The 21,650-nt window shown below is 34.0% G+C and overlaps 1 protein-coding gene across 6 annotated transcripts in view; it reads left to right on the top strand.

The window, feature by feature from the left end:
• ERBB4 (erb-b2 receptor tyrosine kinase 4) overlaps positions 1–21,650 on the top strand; it is a 1,166,318-nt gene that overhangs the window by 852,108 nt on the left and 292,560 nt on the right. For all 6 annotated transcript variants that reach the window (XM_040476138.1, XM_040476135.1, XM_040476139.1 and 3 more), the window contains exons 8-12: positions 46–159; positions 1,546–1,672; positions 9,313–9,386; positions 10,293–10,383; positions 12,837–13,036. In XM_040476138.1, coding sequence (XP_040332072.1) covers positions 46–159; positions 1,546–1,672; positions 9,313–9,386; positions 10,293–10,383; positions 12,837–13,036 — 606 coding nt within the window. The remainder of the gene's footprint in view (positions 1–45; positions 160–1,545; positions 1,673–9,312; positions 9,387–10,292; positions 10,384–12,836; positions 13,037–21,650) is intronic.

Below are 21,650 nucleotides of genomic sequence, written 5' to 3'. Positions count from 1 at the left end.
GCTTAGCATCACCATTATTGCTCATTTTACCTTTTTTAAAATCAGATAACTTTGTGGTGGATTCCAGTTCTTGTGTGCGTGCCTGCCCTAGTTCCAAGATGGAAGTAGAAGAAAATGGGATTAAAATGTGTAAACCTTGCACTGATATTTGCCCAAAAGGTGAGTGACAGCTGAGATTATTTTTGGCTAGAACTGGGACCTACACCAAGGTTTTTCCTTGTACTTCTTAATGGACCAGCTAAGTTCGCTTCTCTGAACACATCACTCCCATACCAAACCTTCCCTCACACACTTTCCCAGGGCTTTGAATAGTTCCCCAAAGTACTAACTGTCTCAACAGTGTGTATTATTGATTTTGAATGATCTATAGTAAATGATGCAGGTAAAATGCAGACTGCACTTTGATAGAAACACAGGAAAAAAGTTGTTTTGTTCTATATGTAGCAGATCTTAGAAGTATGCATATAACAAGGGATCACATGATTATTTTGGCATCAAGAACCCATCTTAGTCGCTTGCCACTCTACGCTAAATGATCTGCTGTATATATGAAGGGGTGCAAAGGGACAAATAACATGATATTTACTCTCCAGGTCTTCAAAACTATCTTGAGAGATTATAAAATGACAAGAAAGTTTACTGTAAGTATTAAATAAATGTTGCAGATAATCCATGTCATAGAATATTAGTGGAGAAAGAAATCCCTTCTAGCTGCAGTACTCAAATTCCTTACCAGAATGAAACTTAAATTAAGCAGGATGAAAGTAGAGTCCAAATTTTCTGAACGATATTAAGCTTTCCAAAGTATCAAAAAGTGCCTTTTAAAAGGGCAAACTTCAGACTTACTTTTAGACTACATTCTCTCTTTGTCTCTCCTCTGTCTCTCTCTCTCTCCCTCCCTCCCTCCCTCTCTCCCCCCTCACCCTCTCCACACACCCACACAAATACACATACTTTGTTTTGTTTTGTCTTTAAGTAGTGCTCAGAAAGTGTAGGTAACACTCAATTTAAGAATTTAAATGTAAATACTTAAATGGCTCTTGATTCTGATTACAACTCATTTCACTAGTACTTTGTTTAATATATATTCTTAATAAGACCAATATTTTTAAAACCACAGGTTGTAGACCATCATTAGGCCATGAAATAATTTTCCTCAAGTGATTTAAAAGTATTAAAAATAATATCTTAGAACAGATGAGAAAATAGTTGACTTTATGTGGCAAGGGCTAGTGTTGATTGTTAAAAGTTGTTTTAGTTATGTATGTGCTGTGTGGGTATACTGGGACTTGATATAAGATATGATTTTTATGAGTCATGGTCACTAGACTATAATGCAGGGACAATATTTTAAAGTAGGCCCATCAGTAAATGTTGCATGAATGAATGATTATTTTATGTTAGAAAACAGTTTATTTCTTATGATGAACTTTTTTTTTCCATTTTATAATTGAAAAAAACTGTTATTTTATAATAAAAATGCAATGATTTCTTGACTGAGATCAAAGTTTCTCACCTTCTTGACTGTGAGTCTTGTTTCTACAGCTTGTGATGGCATTGGCACAGGATCACTGATGTCAGCTCAGACCGTGGATTCCAGTAACATTGACAAATTCATAAACTGCACCAAAATCAATGGGAATTTGATCTTCCTTGTCACTGGTATTCATGGGTCAGTATTAAATTTTTGCAGAAAATTATTTTATAAAGTGTAGACAAAGCTTAAAGGATTCTTTAGCTTTGTCTGTTTGATTCCTTTTGGCCCAACATTAATGCTCCTCTCCAGCAAAGTCAAATGCCAGATTTTACCATCAGTGATAGTAAAAACCACAGTTTTGAGGTATATTCAGACTATGAGTTTAGTAACTACTTATATTTGACAATATACATTTATATATTTATTAAAATGTATTTGTAGGACATTCTCCTCAAATCTACAAATTTCAGAAAGCTTGCCATATTTTTAGATATGCTTAGGGAAACTGTATCAATGGGTACAGTGAGGAATTTCATTCAGACTCTAACTGATTAGTTCAAGGAGGGGCAGAGAGAGAGGGAGAGATAGGATCCCAAACAGGCTCCATGGTGCCAGCACAGAGTCCAATGTGGGGCTGGAACTCACAAACCATGAGATCATGACCTGAGCCAAAATCAAGTGTCAGATGCTTAACCAACTGAGCCACCCAGGCTCCCTTAATGTTTCTTTTAAAATGTCTCTCATAGAGTGGCGCCTGGGTGGCTCAGTCGGTTGAGCGTCCAACTTCAGCGCAGGCCATGATCTCGCAGTTGATGAGTTTGAGCCCTGCGTCAGGCTCTGTGCTGACAGCTCAGAGCCTGGAGCCTGCTTCAGATTCTGTGTCTCCCTCTTTCTCTGCCCCTCTCCTGCTCATGTTCTGTCTCTCTCTGTCTCAAAAATAAAGATATACATTAACAAAAATTAAAAAAAAAATCTCTCATAGAAAACAAATCAGTAAGTTGAAATTCTCTTAAACTTTTAGAAATTCTCTTTGCCTTGATGTATCTTTTTCTCTTTCCTTAGGTTAGGAAATTAGTATTATTATACGAAATCTATTAAATGAATTTCATTTTAGCAATAAAAATTGTAACATTTTCTTGGCTCCTTCATTACAGAACCACCTGCTGATTTTAACTGGGAAAACAACCAAGTTTGTATTTTTTCAATTGTAATAAAAATGTCAATATTTTTACTTTATATTTTATCTATTTATCTATATTACTCTTAATCCCTAAATATTAGTGCTACAGGCTACAGATAAAGAATATTACTCACATATTTCAATTCAAAATCTTAACTCTAAACATATATCACATCATTTCTAGAAGCAAAATAATTTAACACATCATGGATAAATGTGTCCAAATAGGAAAAGTGAGAGAAATAGAACAAAGTATTTCTTTCCATACAAATAAATTATAGTAGATCTTATTGCATAAACCATTACTTTAAAATGTAGCTTTTAATATGGGTTCATGCCAGATACTGTAATGGTATGTCCACACTTTCTGCCCCAGGTATGTTATATTCAGCCCAAACAATGTTTACAAAATAAATATATATCATCAAGATTTCTAACTTCTCATTTAAAATATGTAGACTTGGTTACCCTTAGCACATCCTCCTATATGGCAACAATCTGTTGGAGCTGTGTAGTTCTAGCTATTTAAAAAAATTTTTTTAACGTTTATTTATTATTGAGAGACACACAGTGTGAGCAAGGGAGGGGTAGACAGAGGGAGAGACAAAGAATCTGAAGTAAGCTCCAGGCTCTGAGCTGTCAGCACAGAGCTGACGTGGGAATCAAACTCACAAACTGTGAGAACATGACCTGAGCTGAAGTTGGTCGCCCAACCAACTGAGCCACCCAGGTGCCCCAGTTCTAGCCATTTTGAGATGGGATAACCAAACTTACCATAGTTGCTACTGACCCTCGAACCCATTCGCATTGCTATCCTCACCTCCGTGGCCCTACTGGGTAGGAGACCTGGGTCTACATTTAAGTGCACCTATATAATTGAATGCATGTATGACATTTACTAAAACAATATATCCTCATTGTAACTATTTTCAAAAGCACATATCACCATGAATGAAAGATCATATCATGTTAACAGCATCTTCTGAGAAATAGGAAGACATACCCACTTAATTCACGTTGCCTGCTTTAACATGGGCATAATAAATGAATTGGCCTCAGGTCCATCAGTGTGGGGAAATATTTGAAAATATAAGGTCATAAATTGCACTAGAAAAGTTGTTTTCATTCTAATTAGGTGCAACATCCATCTTATACATAGTATTTTCATACTTCCTTTTGAATTCTGAAATAAAAATCATAGATAATATAGCCTACCTATATCAATAATTTTATTAAGTGATTATAATTCTCCAATTGTAATTTAAAGAAGAAATACAGGGGCGCCTGGGTGGCGCAGTCGGTTGAGCGTCCGACTTCAGCCAGGTCACGATCTCGCGGTCCGTGAGTTCGAGCCCCGCGTCAGGCTCTGGGTTGATGGCTCGGAGCCTGGAGCCTGTTTCCGATTCTGTGTCTCCCTCTCTCTCTGCCCCTCCCCCGTTCATGCTCTGTCTCTCTCTGTCCCAAAAATAAATAAAAAACATTGAAAAAAATTAAAAAAAAAGAAATACAACAAAAGTAATGTATAATAAAATATGTATTGATAGGAAAATGCTCGCTTTTACTTTGTAAAGAAAGTTTGGATTTATTAGAAATAAGAATAGAAGTCATTTTGTGCCAGAAGTATGGGGAAATAAAGAGCAGAGGAACAGCTGACCACTGAAATAGGTAATAAGTAACAGACATATTTGTTATATGCAAGGGGAAGATGGAATTAAATATCATTGAAATAGAGGCAACATGAATACAGAATTACACACAGTCAAAGTATGATCAGCTATGAAGTTTGTGCACATGAGTCCTTAATTGGGTGGGACATTTTAAGGTTGTTCAAGACATAAGGCAAACCTTTTCTGTGATGGAGACTTTAATTTTTTGGTGCTTGGGGTTATTACTAAAAGCCTGTAGTGTCCCCTAATCTGTCACAACTAATACACCTCTACAAATGTCCCAGCTTCCCTTCAGTAGGGTAATATTGCCCCCATTGAGAACCACAGCAATAATTCTGTGAGTATAGAAGGATAATGAAACCAACAAAAGCACCAACTGATGGTTAATCTTACAGATAAACCATGCATGGGGAGGTTTAAAAGACCATCTAGGGCAGTTCGGAATTGTTATTTTAGTTTTGGCTCCTTATGGAGCATATTTATCAAAAGACTGGATTTATACTAATTGTAAAATGATTTTACATATCCTGAATGACCTAACATCTAGAATAGAGTAAATATTAATAAAGAAATGGGAAAAAAGGGAAGCAGATATGTCAAGATATAAAAATATATTGCACAATAAAAAACATATATTGCACAATAGATGCCATATATCCACAAATTTATGAGAAGAATCATTACAAAATACTAGATGCATCCTGACTTTCAAGGGAAACAACCTTGCTAACTGATTCGGGTGAAAATGAATTATAGAAAATTGACTCACATGATTGAAAATATAATGGTAAACAAAACCTCTCCTAAAAAATGAGCTCAGAAAGTAAGAGTTAAATTTCCTTCTTCAGTAACTTGATCCAGACTAGACTGAGTTGAATCACTGTAGACAATTTTACTGAGTTACGTGGCTTCCATAATATGTCAAATGCTCAGTTTCTTATGTAAAGTTGAGAGTTGAGTTTATTAAATAAACTTCTCTGGATGTTGTAGGGATTAAAATAAATACCTACCTTCTCTGGTTGTTGTAGGGCTTAAAAACAAAAATTATTTTTAAGTGCTTAGTCAAGTACCTGGCATATTTGTAAAACATTAAATGGTACAAAAAAAAAAAAAAAGGAGACAGAGAGAGAGAGAGAGAGAGAGAGAGGAAGGGGAGAGAGAAAGAAAATAACCAAGAAGGCAGTGCTAAACAAAAATCTCAATGACTATATCCAGTTTATAGCACAACATACAGTGTAACAGATTATTTTGTAGACTATTGAAAAACAAATAAAGACAAAGTTATTTTCATGGCAATAAGTCATATCCCTTAGTTCAGAAGATTATTATTTCTTCTTAATAATAGTACATAGCTTGGAATATTTTAATATTAACATTATAATTAATAGTGTTATGTCTCAAGTATAATACATAAGGGATTTCCAGGACAAATATATATGTGATATGTGATAGTTCTCATTCCCAGTCTCATGCCAGTATGAAACATATATTCTGAAGCCTTTCTCTTAATCTTAGGAAAGTACTGATAAAAAGTTAATTCAGTAAGCCTAAGACATCTTATAAACGTATAGGCATTATGTGTATTCATGCATACAATGTGTGCATGTAGAGAGAGACTTTAAATGTGAGTAACATGGAGTCCTTTATGTAAAAACCTTCTAGTAAATTAAAGACATGTTTTGCCTCAATTCCTATTACCTTCAATCTTCCCTCTCTCTCTTTTTTTTAATTTAAATTCATGTATGCTTTGGGTAAAATAGCTAAGGTATTTCTTTAAACTTATAGGTAAGGGGCGCCTGGGTGGCTCAGTCCGTTAAGCGGCCGACTTCGGCTCAGGTCATGATCTCATGGTCCATGAGTTCAAGCCCCGCGTCAGGCTCTGTGCTGACAGCTCAGAGCCTGGAGCCTGTTTCAGATTCTGTGTCTCCCTCTCTCTGACCCTCCCCCGTTCATGCTCTGTCTCTCTCTGTCTCAAAAATAAATAAATGTTAAAAAAAATTTTTAAAAGTAAATAGGCAAAAATCATAACTAAATGAGATTATACTTTTCAGAAACAAGTTTCTGCAATAAGTAAGCTTACTGTCAATTTGTCAATTAAAATTTTAATATATAAAAGAACTCAATAAAGTTTTTTTTTTTTTTAATTTTTATTTACTTAGTTTTGGGGGGGTGGGGCTGAGAGAGGAATAAAGAGAATCCCAAGCAGGCTCCTACTCAGCACAGGGCCTGATTCGGGGCTGGATCTCATGACCGTGAGATCATGACCTGAACCTAAATCAAGAGTTAGGCGCTTAACTGACTGCCCCGCCCAGGTGTCTCAAGAACTCAAGAAACTTAATTGGCATGTTTTAGCACAATAGTGCTATTGCCAGAAATAGACTAGGCACTCTTGCTCTTTTATTTAGAATGGGAACCACAGGCAAACCTGTGATCAGTGTTATCCATAGGAATGTTCACCTTCCATCTTTTGTCATGTTTGACAATGGTCATGTGCATGTACTTAGAGTAACAAAATGCTCACCAAATAAGCATGTTCATGCTGTGTCACAATGAGACACAGACACGAAGTGCTTAGATAATACAGTATCATGATGATAAACAATGGAAAAGAGATAATGGGTTTAGTGAAAAATAAAGCAATTTCAGTGGAATTGTAAAAATATGTTTCTCTCTATCCTGAGCTTTATTTTGGATCACCAAATACAATGACAGGGTGGACATAATGTTCGTTCACATGGCTCTGAATTTAGCTAGGGAATTTCTTGATTTTAAAGCACTATGGATTTCAAGTGGCTATAAGATGCAACTCCCTGTAGGTAGTTTGAAGTTGGTAAGTAGGATTCTGTCAACTTATTTTATGAGAGTCCTGAATCTCTCAAATTAAGTATATAAAATTTCTGTGGTCCATTGGGCTTCATATGAACATTCCAGAACTCATTTCATTCCTGGCAACTTAGAAGTGTTCTCAGTATAGGTTTGGACTGACCCCATTATTGTGTGCTTGCCCTGAATTTTGAGTGTTTCTCAATAAAGCCAAGATATTTGATTATATGACCAGAGCTGTTCTATACACTGCCTTCCATCAGAGAACAAATGTTGAAAGCTTATTCTACTGCAGATCTGATACGTCTACGTACAGAAGTCTTTGCACATTAAAAAATGGTAACAACAAGATTTTTCCCCCATGGTGAACTAATTTTTTGGCTTCATATTCAGCAAAAGCATAGTTATTCATTCAATGTATCTTCATTTATAAATAGAACAAGTGTACCAGAACATTTAATTTAGACTTTAAGCTTTTGAGAGACATTCATATCACATTGAGGAAAATCTTAATTATGTGTGAGTTATGGGGGAAACTACAGTGTTTCTCCAAGCCTTCCATAACACTCCCTGTTAAACTAGTATTATGTTGTGTCAATTGCACTTCTTAGTTTGAAACTGTTTTTAAGCAAGCAGAGTTTCTGTAGTTGCCTGTTTGTTTGTTTTTTAAGATATAGGATGCTTCGTGGTATAGGAGCATACCCAGATGAACCAAGTTGAGAGAGCCAGTACAATGGGGTTCCAGAGATCAAGGTTACTGGAGCTAATAGTGTTTTTAAGGCTCTAATGCTAAGATGAATAAATGTCTGTAGGTTTAGACTCAGATTCCTAAGATAGACCATATGCCTATCTGTTTGTGGAGCACCTTGATTGATAGCCCTATTAAGGCTGCATCCAATATATCACTCTATCCAATTGTTTACTCCCCAAATAAAAAAGAAGGTTCTCAAAGATGTAAAACAACAGATGTACACAGCAAGAATGAAACTCATTTGATTGCTACAGGTGGATACATGCTTCTAAGAAAACCTGTTCATTGTTCTTAGATTTGCTTTCTTTTTTCTTTTCTTTTCTTTTTTTTTTTTTTTTTTTTTGAGAAGTGGTCAATGAATATAATTTTTCTCTGAAGGGTATATAGTGATATGAGGTCTCTACTTGCCCAGGATTTCCAAGGTTGTCTTTCAAAGTAATAAAACTTAAAAATAAAATGTATTCCTTAAAACAGCATAAGGTATTACTTGAATTACTGAGAAATGTTTGGTATTGTGTTTATGTTTAAGATTCAAGTTTGTAATTATTTTGAATGTTCAGTATATTATACATGAAAGGCATCTTCCTAAGAAGAAAACTTCTGAAAAAATCCATTAAATATTTAATTTTAAAGGGTATCTTATGTTCATATTTTTAAAAGCCTGGGCATCTATATGTCAATAACATTAATTGCCAAAATATATTTATGCATTAGGAAATGGTATTTTTTAAATCTCCAAAATTTACACCTTTGGGATATTATTAAATTTCTTATAAATTTTATTTCAGATGTTAGTATGATTCATAAATACGGAAGCAAGTATTTCCTGTTTTTATGAAAGCAAATATGAATAACCCGGATAAGAACAAGACTGCTCTAAATAATCCTTATGAAGAGTAACTTTCATACAATGTTATAAAAATTCACTAACAAATGTAAGGATACAGCAAAAAAGAAAAATTTGACTTCATCTTTTTTAATATCCATTTAATGAAATTGTAGGTGCTGTTAGCAATTTAGAATGCTTTGAGGAGCCCAAAAGGCAGTTGTTCTCACCATAAGTTATTCACAGAGTGTATTTTTCCTAATTAAGAACAACCTTAAAAGGCAAAATGAAATAAAATTGTTTATAAATGGATTTGTTCTATTTGGAGACTTCTTTAGGATAGTCAACCTGGACCATTTGTCTAGGTCTAGAAGAGCCTTCAACAAAGAGCTCATATCATCAAAAAGGTCCTCAAAGCACCTTTTAATCCTTCTCCCTCTGTAGTGTGGAAAACTGGACAAGACATTGCTAAGCTTTCTACTGCTACTTAAAATTGAATTTGAGTGCAATAACTATAGTCACAATTTCTTACGTTTTCACTCCTTTATGTAATTTAAAATCTGGCTGTGTCTCTTCTTGATTCTCTAGGGACCCTTACAATGCAATTGAAGCCATAGACCCAGAGAAACTGAATGTCTTTCGGACCGTTCGAGAGATAACAGGTAAGTTTCAAAAGTGTGATTGCTGTGCTAGGAACTCTGTGAATGTTAGTGTTTTGTTGAAAATACTACATGATATTGAAATCAACTTATTTTCAAGGCCAATTCTAATTTTAAAAATTCATGCTATTTGAAATGTTATCTGTGCACATTTGGAAAGCCCATGGAATTTATAAAATAAAATATCCTTGAAATTTTTGTGTTACTTTTTTGTTGTCAACTGGTCTTTGAATCCATGTTTTGCTATTTAGTTTTCACAAGTACTGTTGGGCACGGATGACATGGAGCATTCATTTAGCACATATTTTATTGAGCACCTAATATGTTCAGGGCTGTTATATACTAGCTGATAGGGGATTCATAGACATAAATTGGATATGAATTTATGTCAAAGAATGGCAAATTAAATGAGAAAGGTTAAATATATACATGAATGCATTAGGATGCAATGTAGACAAATGGTGTTATAAGTGTAAAGTAGGAAAGGATTTCCAGAAAAATTAAAGCTGTATTTTTCTCTTTATCTAATTGGACTAAGTTTTTTGATTTTAGAAAAATGTTTCAAATTAAGAATAATTGAAATCTTTTAATATGTATAGTTCTATGATTCCATGTGTCTGAGAAACCTAGATTTTTGGCTCATTAGTTTGATATTCATTATATGGAGTATTGTTGGCCCGGGAATTTTGAGTAAGGCTCTCAATCTCGGAAGAAGAAATAGGAGATAGAATGACTCAAAATAGGAATATTGAGTGTTTTTATTTTTACCTCCTATCTTTCGATACATTTTAACCGTATTTCAAGAATAATCAGTATTAAATATGGTTACTAAGGCAATGATATTCTGAGTTTCTGGGTTTTTGTTTTGTTTTGTTTTGTTTTGTTTTTTTACTGCCCTTATCTTTTTAGGTTTCTTGAACATACAGTCATGGCCTCCAAACATGACTGACTTCAGTGTTTTTTCTAACCTGGTGACCATTGGTGGAAGAGTACTCTACAGGTGGGTGTTTATATGTTCAGAGATACAAGTATTTCATATTTCAAAAGTAGCATCATGCATACGTATGTCACAGTTTCAGCCTCCTTTATTTTATATTTATTCTACAAATATTGGGTTTCCATTTTTAATTCCAAAGGTAAGCCTAATGATAAATACCCCGACTGCGCTTTACAGTATGGAGGATACCAAATAAATAAATAAATAAAGTATGCAGAATAAGCAGTTTGAGTTTCAACTCCTTATCACTCAAAACAATTATTAGTGTTTTGTAGGATGGAGTACATAATAGGACCCCATAAAATCAAATGTTTTTATTCCAAACATGTGTTATTATAACTAAAAAATGGCATTGGATGACTTGGGACTGGCTTACATGTGTGGGTTACACATGCTGTTTCACCAGAAGGCTCTTGTTCTGTTTCTGGTGCCAGCGTTTGAACCATGCATCACAGGGCTGATATTTCAGGATTTGGCTCACCAGTCTAAGTGCAATGCAGGTTAAAAGTGGACAGAACATGGGGCGCCTGGGTGGCGCAGTCGGTTAAGCGTCCGACTTCAGTCAGGTCACGATCTCGCGGTCCGTGAGTTCGAGCCCCGCGTCAGGCTCTGGGCTGATGGCTCAGAGCCTGGAGCCTGTTTCCGATTCTGTGTCTCCCTCTCTCTCTGCCCCTCCCCCGTTCATGCTCTGTCTCTCTCTGTCCCAAAAATAAATAAACTTTGAAAAAAAAATTAAATAAAAAAAGTGGACAGAACAATCAGGGCTCAGAAGGACACTGTTCTAAAGGCCCAATATCAATATTTTTATTCACATAGTAAAAATGAATGAGTTAATATTTATTAAGGCACTGCTTTATTTTTTTCAGATTTCATCTGTATGAGATTCTTATTTATGAACAGTTAAAAGTTGACTTACATAAAAGGATTTAGTTTTTTCTGCTTAAAAAGGAAAGATGCCTCAAATCAATATTATCATCAAATATTCTGTAATAATATTTCACAGAAATATTATTGAATTTTGCTATTAAAACTGGTATATCTGTAAGAGGTTTTACACTATAAAGGGGAAAAGTACTTAATAAAAAAGCATAGTTGAGAGATACAGTCTATTCAAATGCTATATGCAACCAACTTTTATTATCTGTTGAGCCAAATGTTAAAAATCTGTCAAGCATTATTCACACCGTAATAAACAGCACAAGATGAGAGCACAGATTTCAGAGAATGAATTACATCTCAGTTGAATATGCACATACTAAATATATATATATATATATATACATATACATATACATATATATATATACACATACATACGTACATATATATATCAGCTTATTTTCAAGGCAAATATATATATGGATATATATATGGATATGGATATAAGAATATATGTATATGTATATGTATATATATGTATAATGTATAATATATGTATATACACACACACACACACACACACACACACACACGCATGGAAAAACTTCTGAGCTGAGTTGACAGCAAAGTATATTTAGATTTATAAATAAAACAAAAGGGGACAGCTTTGATCTCCAAAATGTAAAATATTGTTCATTAGTTGATTTAAATGTGGGAAACACATGATTCTTTAGAGAATGGAAAACGAACTTAATTACAAAATGTGGGCTATGGTAAAACAATTTCCTTGAAATGATAATTTGTTTCCACACTACAGTTGTTACTTAATTTTTAGAGATGCTTTCCCCAGTTGTCCAAGCCTTCTGAGTATTTTTTTTAACTTTTAGCTTAATTTCATTCTTCTCTTCAATTTTTAATGTCCCTTATCCTTACTTATACATTCTTCAACTATTACAATTACACTTTGGCTTCTGAGGTATAAATTAAAGCTAAATATCTGTGGTCATTCTCTGCAATATTTACCCTCTGAAAGCATATATAAATTTATTAAATGGAGTAGAATTAAGGTCTTACTTGATGTAGATGAACAATCATTCCATAAACATTTATTAATTATTTAGTATTTTTAGTTTTATTTATTTAAGTAATCTCTACACCTAATGTGACACTCGAACTCACAACCCCAAGATCAAGAGCTGTTTGCTCCTTCAAATGAGCCAGCCAGATGCTCTTAATTATTTGGTTAGGGGATAGTGAGGAAACTAGTGAGCAGATATACTCGTACTAAGTATGTAAATAGATATACAGATATCATTAATATTTATACTTCCAAGAAATGAACATTTTCCTTTTGGGGGTCAAATGATTACTTTTAAAACTTGGTATATAGCATGTAAATAAATAATGTTCAGGTCACAGTTTATTGATTTAATCTCTTTTTTATGATCTATTTGCATTCTTTTTGGAGTAAGATGTGACATCCTTATTTTACTTCAAGAATGTAAGTCATGGCCAGAAAATATTTATTAATATATACATATAAATACTGTTCTGTTCTCCCCCCTCCCTCTCTTTAGTGGCCTCTCCTTGCTTATCCTCAAACAACAGGGCATCACTTCTCTACAATTCCAGTCCCTGAAGGAAATCAGTGCAGGAAACATCTATATTACTGACAACACCAACCTATGTTATTATCATACCATTAATTGGACAACACTCTTCAGCACTATCAACCAAAGAATAGTGATCCGGGACAACAGAAAAGCTGAAAACTGTAGTAAGTACATAATTTGGATGTTAAAACAGAAACTTTGAACATTTTCTCCCATTTTATGTTGGACCAAACACTTAAAAATAACTGATACAGGATTGTTTCCCTCTTTTTCTCAACCTTTAAGAAGGGGGGTAGTTAATCAGCATAGGGTGACTTTTTATAATCTATTGAATATTTTTATAACATACTGCGTGCTTCCAAATCTTGCCCAATCGTAAGAACCTTCCTGTGGAGACTTAGATTCAATAGATATAAATGGAACTGGGGCTTTTAAATATTTAACAAGCATCCTGGGTAATTCTTTGGATGTGATCAGTTTGTGGAAATCTGCCCTACTGAATTTTCTGTTTGCTTTTTGGTTTCAGTGAATTTGGTATCATGGGATAACAGACTATTTACTCTTTGGGGGGTGGTGGCAAAAATGCAGATGTGTTCTGAAATGTGTAAAAGAGGCTGTTAAGAAAGTTCATTTCATAAATGCATCTGTAGCCAGTTCATTGTTTCTTTTTTACATTTATTTTGCCACTTACTGATTCACTCCATCATTTCTTTGTTACACAGAAGCAAATAATGTTTTCATGGATACATAATGATACATTCCTATCTTAAACTTTGATATTTCAATGATTAATATTTAATTCTTCTGTGTGTTTCTACTAAGTACTATTTTCTTCTACATCCTACAAGCGCCACTGCTAAGCATGTGTGTCTGCCTTACTTATGATAAATATCAAATAAAAAGACTCAGAATTTAGATGATCTGTTACAAATACATATACTTACTGTGGTCATAATGCATCAGTTCTTTTAAAAATCACAACCCCTAAGAAATGTTTTGCTATTGGATGTTGTCTTATTGGTTTGGTCTGACCATTGGAACAGTCACAAAGGTATATTTATAAGTGAGTGAATAGTAAAGGACATTTAAAAAAAATATGAACTCTTAAGAGGCTTATATATTTCAGTTTACCAAGTTAAATAATGACTTTACTTATGAGTACCCCACCTTGTTTCTGAAAGTGTTTAAGGCAGTTCAGGGTGGCAAAATTCATAAAGTATGACATAATTTGTAAGGAACTCACATTTTAGCCGTTTTGGACCCTTAAAAATACTTTTTGCAGAAAAAAAACCTATTGCAACCTGAGGTTTTGTTTCTTCTGTTCCACATAGACTCAAGAAATGTAAAATCTTATTATATATCAAAATATGCATGTTTTTATTGAATAATATTTATCCTTTTAGTCTGCATTCTTTGCATAGTTTTATACCTTTTGATTTGTAACATAAAGCTTGTTTTTTTCTAATACTTAAGCTTCTTATCCCATATTTTTATATGTGTGTTTGTACATGACCCAGACAAAATAGATTATTCACAGAAGTAAAATAGAATCTTCTTCAACACAAATTTTTAACTATTTCCTTAAATTAGGATTATAGTTATAGTCTCCTATTTTTCTACTTCATTTAAAAAACAAAATAAAATAAAACAGTAGTACTACTAGGAAAACAAGAAAACCTGAACAAAACATAAAAGAATCAGAGAAACACATTCCTCTTTCACCCGTTTAATCATTTTGCAAATCCCACATTTACTTCTTTTTATCTTTCATAAAGCCGAATAAAAAGCAAACAGAAAGAAGAACATGCAAAAAGAAATAAAAATGTAAAAAAACAAAATAAGGTAAACATGTAATTATTCCATACTTCTTTAAGACTTCTAAGCTTTTTGAGCAACGAAAAAGTAAATAATAACAATAAATTAAAAATGTAACATGTTTTTTCAATTTTCAGTATTACACTTCTTAGACTGAGTTTATCCTTTTTTCAGACCATGAATGTTTTGTTTTGTTTTGTTTTTGTTTTGCTTTTTGTTTGTTTTGTTGTTGTTGTTGTTGTTCTGTGCTCTTAGAGTTGACTTTTCAGTTTGGGGAAGAAAGGAAGCAGTTAGAAGAAGCAGTTTTATGGTGCTCTAGTATAAAATTAAGCATTATCTTTTTTTTTTTTTTCATTTGTAACATTTTAGAGTAAACAGTTTTGCATGAAATCCTTTGATCACGATTTGAATTTCAGTCTAACAGTACACTGGATCCTGAATTTTCAGAAATGTAATTACCCTATAAACTTGACTTGAGAGGTGATGCTGCTGCTGTTTACCTTGAGCCTACAGTGGTTGCCCATCTGTGATTACAGCCTTTTCATCATCCATAGTACTATTTGCAAATGGGAAAACTTAAATATTTGCTTCATTTTAAATGCACTGCACGTATCGAATTTTTAAGATATTCTCTCTTAATAGGCTTTGCACATACAATACACACGAGCACACACATATTCACCACAAGGTACACACATACATATGCATATGCACACACAACACATACACATGTACACATCCCTAGAATACACACACATGCCTACATACACAGTCACCATAAAATCCTCTAAATGTGAGTATTGGCTTGGTAACTTAAAAGACAAGGCAGCCTTGATTTTTAACATTGTTTTTGGAGTTCAACATGATTTAAACAGTAATGACAATAAAAGAAAAATTTCACCTCATCTGTAAAGTGTAAAAGTGGCTTGAGCCATCTTACACTTTTAAGTCAAAAATTTCAAAGCAGACTTTCTAGTTTGAAGAGATTGAGATTGAGAGAAACTCTAGGATATGAAAAGCTAGAACATTTTCTGTCTCCTTCATTTGTATGGCTATAGCATGAGCAAAATGACAGTGCTGGTTGGAAGAAGTTTTTGGGTAGGTTAATGAAAGTGTTTGAAGTTTCTTAAAATATCTAAATATAAAATTTAACTCTAAAACATAAACAGTAAAGAGATTATATTACATTAACCCTTCAAAATCTGAGTTATATTTAAACTCATACACCTTTATCTTAAAAATATTTGTACATATGCACTTAAACTAAACATAAACAAGAGAAACTAAATTCATAATTAACTTTTCAAAATGAAATTACATTTATTTTTCTAATAATCATTGTTAGAACTCCAAACAGTAAAAACATGGAAAAAGAATATGTAATTTTTGTTTATAGATATATAAGTAGTGAAGCATATCTCTTCACATAGAAACAGTATCATAACATATAGATTTTTTTTAAATTTTTTTTCAACGTTTATTTATTTTTGGGACAGAGAGAGACAGAGCATGAACGGGGGAGGGGCAGAGAGAGAGGGAGACACAGAATCGGAAACAGGCTCCAGGCTCTGAGCCATCAGCCCAGAGCCCGACGCGGGGCTCGAACTCACGGACCGCGAGATCGTGACCTGGCTGAAGTCGGACGCTTAACCGACTGCGCCACCCAGGCGCCCCAACATAACATATAGATTTAAATGGTCTTCAGCCATATGTCTCTGTCTAATATATTATGAGCATCTTCCATGGTGGCGTTCTTATTGTTTTAAAAAGATACATATAAATACATTTAGCCAATAATTGCCATATTAATGGTCATTTATTTTCTATTTTTTACATTTTTAGCACTGCCATAATGTGGATCTTAGTTCATAAAGTATTTTGCAAGTACAATTATTTCCTCAGGCTAAATACTTAGAAGTGGGATTCCTGTGTAAATGAGGTAACATATGATAAATTTTGGTGTATTTTTTTACGTCATCTTTCAAAAGTGATAGGTCAGTTTACACTTCTCCTAAACAATGTTTGATAGATAATATTTTCCACTGCTCTTTGTAACACTGGGTATTATCTATGGTTTTAAATTTTGGTGATCTGAAATGTGAAAAAGAGGTCTTTTAAATTTATAATTTTTTAGCTGACAGAGCATTTCAATTTTCTTCTTTCGTAAATTAGTCTGAGTTTTGCTTATTTTCAACTTGGAGTTGGTCTTTGAAAGACCTCATCACAAATTAAGTATATTAAATTTTTATCTCTTGAATGTGTTATATATAACTTTCCCTCTCAGGTAATTTTAAAAAATTGCCTTTTGATAAATATTTTATATTTTTATTTAGTTAAGTGGATAGATTGTTTTTTTTTTTTTTCATGTTTATGATCCTGGCATTGTCTTTGTCTTTTATTTCTAGTATATTACACACTCTGTTGAAATTTCTAATGCATCTAGAAGTTTTGGTGTAACATGATTTTTTTATTTATTTTTTTTAATTTATTTTTTTTTCCAATGTTTATTTATTTTTGGGACAGAGAGAGACAGAGCATGAAATTTTTTTAAATCCTTAATTGATTAGGATTTTGATGAAACATAATTTATTTTATTTTATTTTTTTAATGTTTATTTATTTTTGAGAGACAGAGAGAGAAAGAGCACGAGTGGGGAAGGGGCAGAGAGAGAGAGAGGGAGACACAGAATCTGAAGCAGGCTCCAGTCTCTGAGCTGTCAGCACAGAGCCTGATGCAGGGCTCGAACCCACAGACTATGAGATCCTGACCTGAGCCGAAGTCATGCTCAACTGACTGAGCCACCCAGCCACCCCTCAAACATAATTTATTAATAATTCATCTCTCCTTTACTGATCTCAGGTATCTGCAATATATGTTGTTATTATTTTAGAGAAGTCAGGGGGGAGGGGCAGCTAGAGAGGAGCAGAGGGAGAGAGAGAATCTTAAGCAGGCTCTGACATAGGCTCAATCCCATGACCCTGGGATCATGACCTGAGCCAAAATCAAGGGTCAGATGCTCAAACAACTGAGCCACCCAGGTGCTCCTGCAGTATTCCAGCTAAATGACAAAAGAGTGCCAGGCTCTATCTCTTGATCTGTATAGTTTAATTTCATCTTTACCACCACCTTGTAAAGTATCATTATCTCTATTTTGCAGATGAATATACAGATGATCAGTAAGTTGAATAATATCCCCACTGTTTTGAGCTATTAAAAATCATATTCAGTATTTGAACCCAGCATTTGTCTAGTTTCAAAATCTATGCTCTCCATTTCACCTTGATTTTCCCCCAAACAAAGAGAAATGATGGATTTTCATAAGAAAACCTGAATTACTGAAACATACCCAGTGCAGCATCACATTTAGGAGCACACTCTAGAACCAAATGGCCTGGGTTTTAATCCCAAGAAAACTATTTATTAGATGTTTGGTCTTTGGTAAGCTATTTAACATTTCTGAACCTCAGTTTTATCATTTGGATATGGGGTTAATAATAGTACTGACTTCACTGAATGCCTGGTTCAAAACAAGTGCTATATATATGCTATTATTATACAATTATATTTTCTTATTAAAATAGATTATATAGTATATAAATACATATAAATACATAGTGTAAAGATGCAATATTTAACTTTTTACTTAATGAAACATTTCTTCTTGGGGAAAAAGAAAGAAGGGAGAAATATCAAGGGCCTCATTTAAAAAAAAAAAAAAAACAATTCACATTATCAAGGTGGTGAGTTTTAAGTGTGCAAGTAGCACATAAACCACTGATAGATATTGAAGAAATGAGAGTTGTCACTAGAAGCCTAGATGTTGAGGAATTTAAAAATGACCTCCTGAGATCTTTAATGGATAAAACATGTCTATGCTTAAGACTCCTCTAAATACTTTCTCTCTTTACTCTTGTAATTAAAATATTTAAAAACAGCTTTATAAGTAACAGACTTCATGCTTTATAAAAATATCCACAAAATATTAATTTTAGTTTAGTGTTTCAAGAGATAAATATTTGGTGATGAGGAGTAGATTTTTTAGACAAAGAATATAAAAGGAATATAAATTTCTTCATTTATCTATGATTTTTTTTTACATTTATCTATGATTTTGGTGTTCCTGAAATGTGATAGTTATAAAATTCTTCTCATTGGACATGCATCTAGAAAAAGGGAATAGTGAAACTATAGTCAATTGCTAATAACTGAATCCTCTGAATGGCAACATGATCCAATTTTATGATGAATCACTGAATGTCCAGAATTTAATCAGGGCAAAGAATTAATGAGTAGGGAATAAAGGGTATTTAACACTGGTGGAGAAAAATACAATGTTTGCTTAACATATTCTTTTGTTTTACTCTGGTGAGAGTGACAATAACTACAAAATAGTAAGCATTTTAGTGTTTATGACCTCGTAAGTAGTGTTGACTTTCTATAAAATCACAATCCCATTGGTATTGTCATCATTATCACCTCTAATACGTTGTATACTATAGAAAAATGAATTTCAATTATAAATTGAGGTTTACCTTGTTTTTTTTTAATTTTTCTTTATTTATTTTGAGAGGGGGAGGGGCAGCGAGAGAGGGAGAGAGAATCTCAAGCAGGCTCTGTGCTCAGTGCAGAGCCCTACACTGTGAGATCATGACCTGAGATGAAATTAAGTTGGACGCTCAGTCAACTGAGCCAACCAGGTGCCCCGATGTTTACCTTGTTTTAAGAAAATATTGCTAAGATTGCTGATTTTCTTACTTTCTCTCAGTCCCCTATTTTTGTCTTTAATTTGCACACTCCAAGCCCAGCCCATATTATCTTGGGTAAATGTACATTTCCCAACAATGGCAACCATGTTAGAGAATTGTGCTATGGGCCTCACAGCCAGTCTTCACTGGGAAATTAATCAACCTTGCCACACTTTTCAGTAAAACATAGTGCAGTACAAAACTTATAGTACGTAGCTTAGAATATAGTGAAGTCATTGTTCTAAGTAATCAGAAGATAGAAAATCTTAATTGTACTTCTAAGATTTTCTTCTTTATACTGAAGAAATACATTAATGCACTTTGTAAAAAAATGCAAATAGGAGTTTTTTGTTGTATTTGAAATGGCACAGTATCTAATTACTAACAATGCTCTAAAATGTTCTTCGTGTTCTTATTAAAAGGGTAGTAAGCAGTTATAATTTCAGAAATGACGCTCCTTCCATTTTGTAAACCAGAAATTCTAGAAGAACTGATGGCCCCTCAACAACAAAAACCAGAATGACTGCAGGCTTCAGTGGTTATCACAAATGGCAACATTTTAACCTGACTCGCTGCTAGATCAGTAGTTGGGGAATTTTAAGGCACCAGCTTTTAACTATTAAAAATGCAGAAGTCTGTATGTCAGTTTCCAGAGATTATTGCTTAGATAAGTGTTGTGGCTTCTATTGTATCTCCCCAAAAGATGTATTAAAGTCCTAATGCCTGTGAACGTGGCCTTATTTGGAGATAAGGTCTTTGTAGATGTAATTAAGATGTAAATTAAAATGCGGTTTACACAGGAGTGGAGTAGGACCTTAATCCAATATGACCCGAGTCCTTGTAAGAAGAGGAGAGATGCAGAGACAGACACAGGTAGGAGAACGCCACATGCAGACATATGCACGCGCTCATAGGGAAAAAATCCAAGTGATGGCAGAAGCTGAGACTGGAGTTATGCAGCTGTATGCCTAGGAACACCAGGGATTGCTAGCAATCGCCGGAAGCTAGGGAAGAGGCAAAGAACAGATTCTCCCTCTGAGCCCCCAAGAAGGAAACAGCCTGCGGACATTTTGATTTTGAAATCTGGAACTGTGGGAGAATAAATTTCTGTTACTTTAACCTGCTCATTTTGTGGCATTTTGTTACATCAGCCCTAGGAAACTAATGCATACAGTGGTTTGAGGCCCAGGATTCTGCATTTTTAACACATACCAGATCATTCTGAGGCAGATGTCTGTGGGAAATCATTTGAGAAACTACTGTCCACCCGCCATCATTCTTCCTATTATTCTATAGTCAGAAATATAATTAAAAACATATAGTCCTGATAATTCATTTCTTCTTATGATGATTTATTTCCTCAAAAAGGATGTACGACAGGAAAATTCACAGTTGAGTAACATGAAACTATATATTTAATAATAGTTTGGGGAGACAAAGATAAAGAATGAACTTTAAAAAGCATCCTATGGTGTTCTTTTTTTTTTCCTTTTAGTAAGATAACATAATAAAACAAAGGAATATTTAATAATAGTTTACAAATTAATTGAGTAATTATAGCACAATATATTGTACTATTAAATTTTATGTATTTAGAGTTTCAACAAAACACTTAGAAATTTATTTTACTCTATTATAGTTAATGTGCCTCCTGAGAGGTACTTTATAATGTGCTCAGTGTTCTAAGAATATTCAAGGACTTTCTAATATTTTGTCACTGTTGTCCCTGCTGCCTGTTATCTTCCCCACTAGAATTTCCTTCCCAGGTGCCATCAAGTCAGAGATATAGTAACTAGAATACTTAAGATTAAACAAAGCTGGGGACACCTGGGTGGCTCAGTCAGTTGGGTGTATGACTTCGGCTCAGGTCATGATCTCACAGCTAGTGAGTTGGAGCCCCACATCGGGCTCTGTGCTGACAGCTCTGAGTCTGAAGCCTGCTTCAGATTCTGTGTCTCCCTTTCTCTCTTCCCCTCCCCTGCTTATGCGCGCTCTCTCTCTCTCTCTCTCTCTCTCTCTCAAAAATAAACGTTAAAAAAATTTAAAAAATATTAAACAAAACTTTGGGTCATGTCTGTTCAACCTATTCAATATGGTGAGTGAGTGGGTATGTCTTATCAATTATTCCCCCATTCCTATCCCTCCTAACTTCTCTAGTTTTAACTCATTCTAACATGTTACAAAGACTACACTCTCATTCCACATATATACCTAATGT

The sequence above is a fragment of the Herpailurus yagouaroundi genome, unplaced genomic scaffold (genome assembly GCF_014898765.1).
Source record: "Herpailurus yagouaroundi ecotype Mexico unplaced genomic scaffold, PumYag 140, whole genome shotgun sequence".
NCBI lineage: Eukaryota > Metazoa > Chordata > Mammalia > Carnivora > Felidae > Herpailurus > Herpailurus yagouaroundi.
The sequence above is the reverse complement of the archived record's forward strand: the minus strand, read 5'-3'. Positions and strand labels throughout refer to the sequence as shown.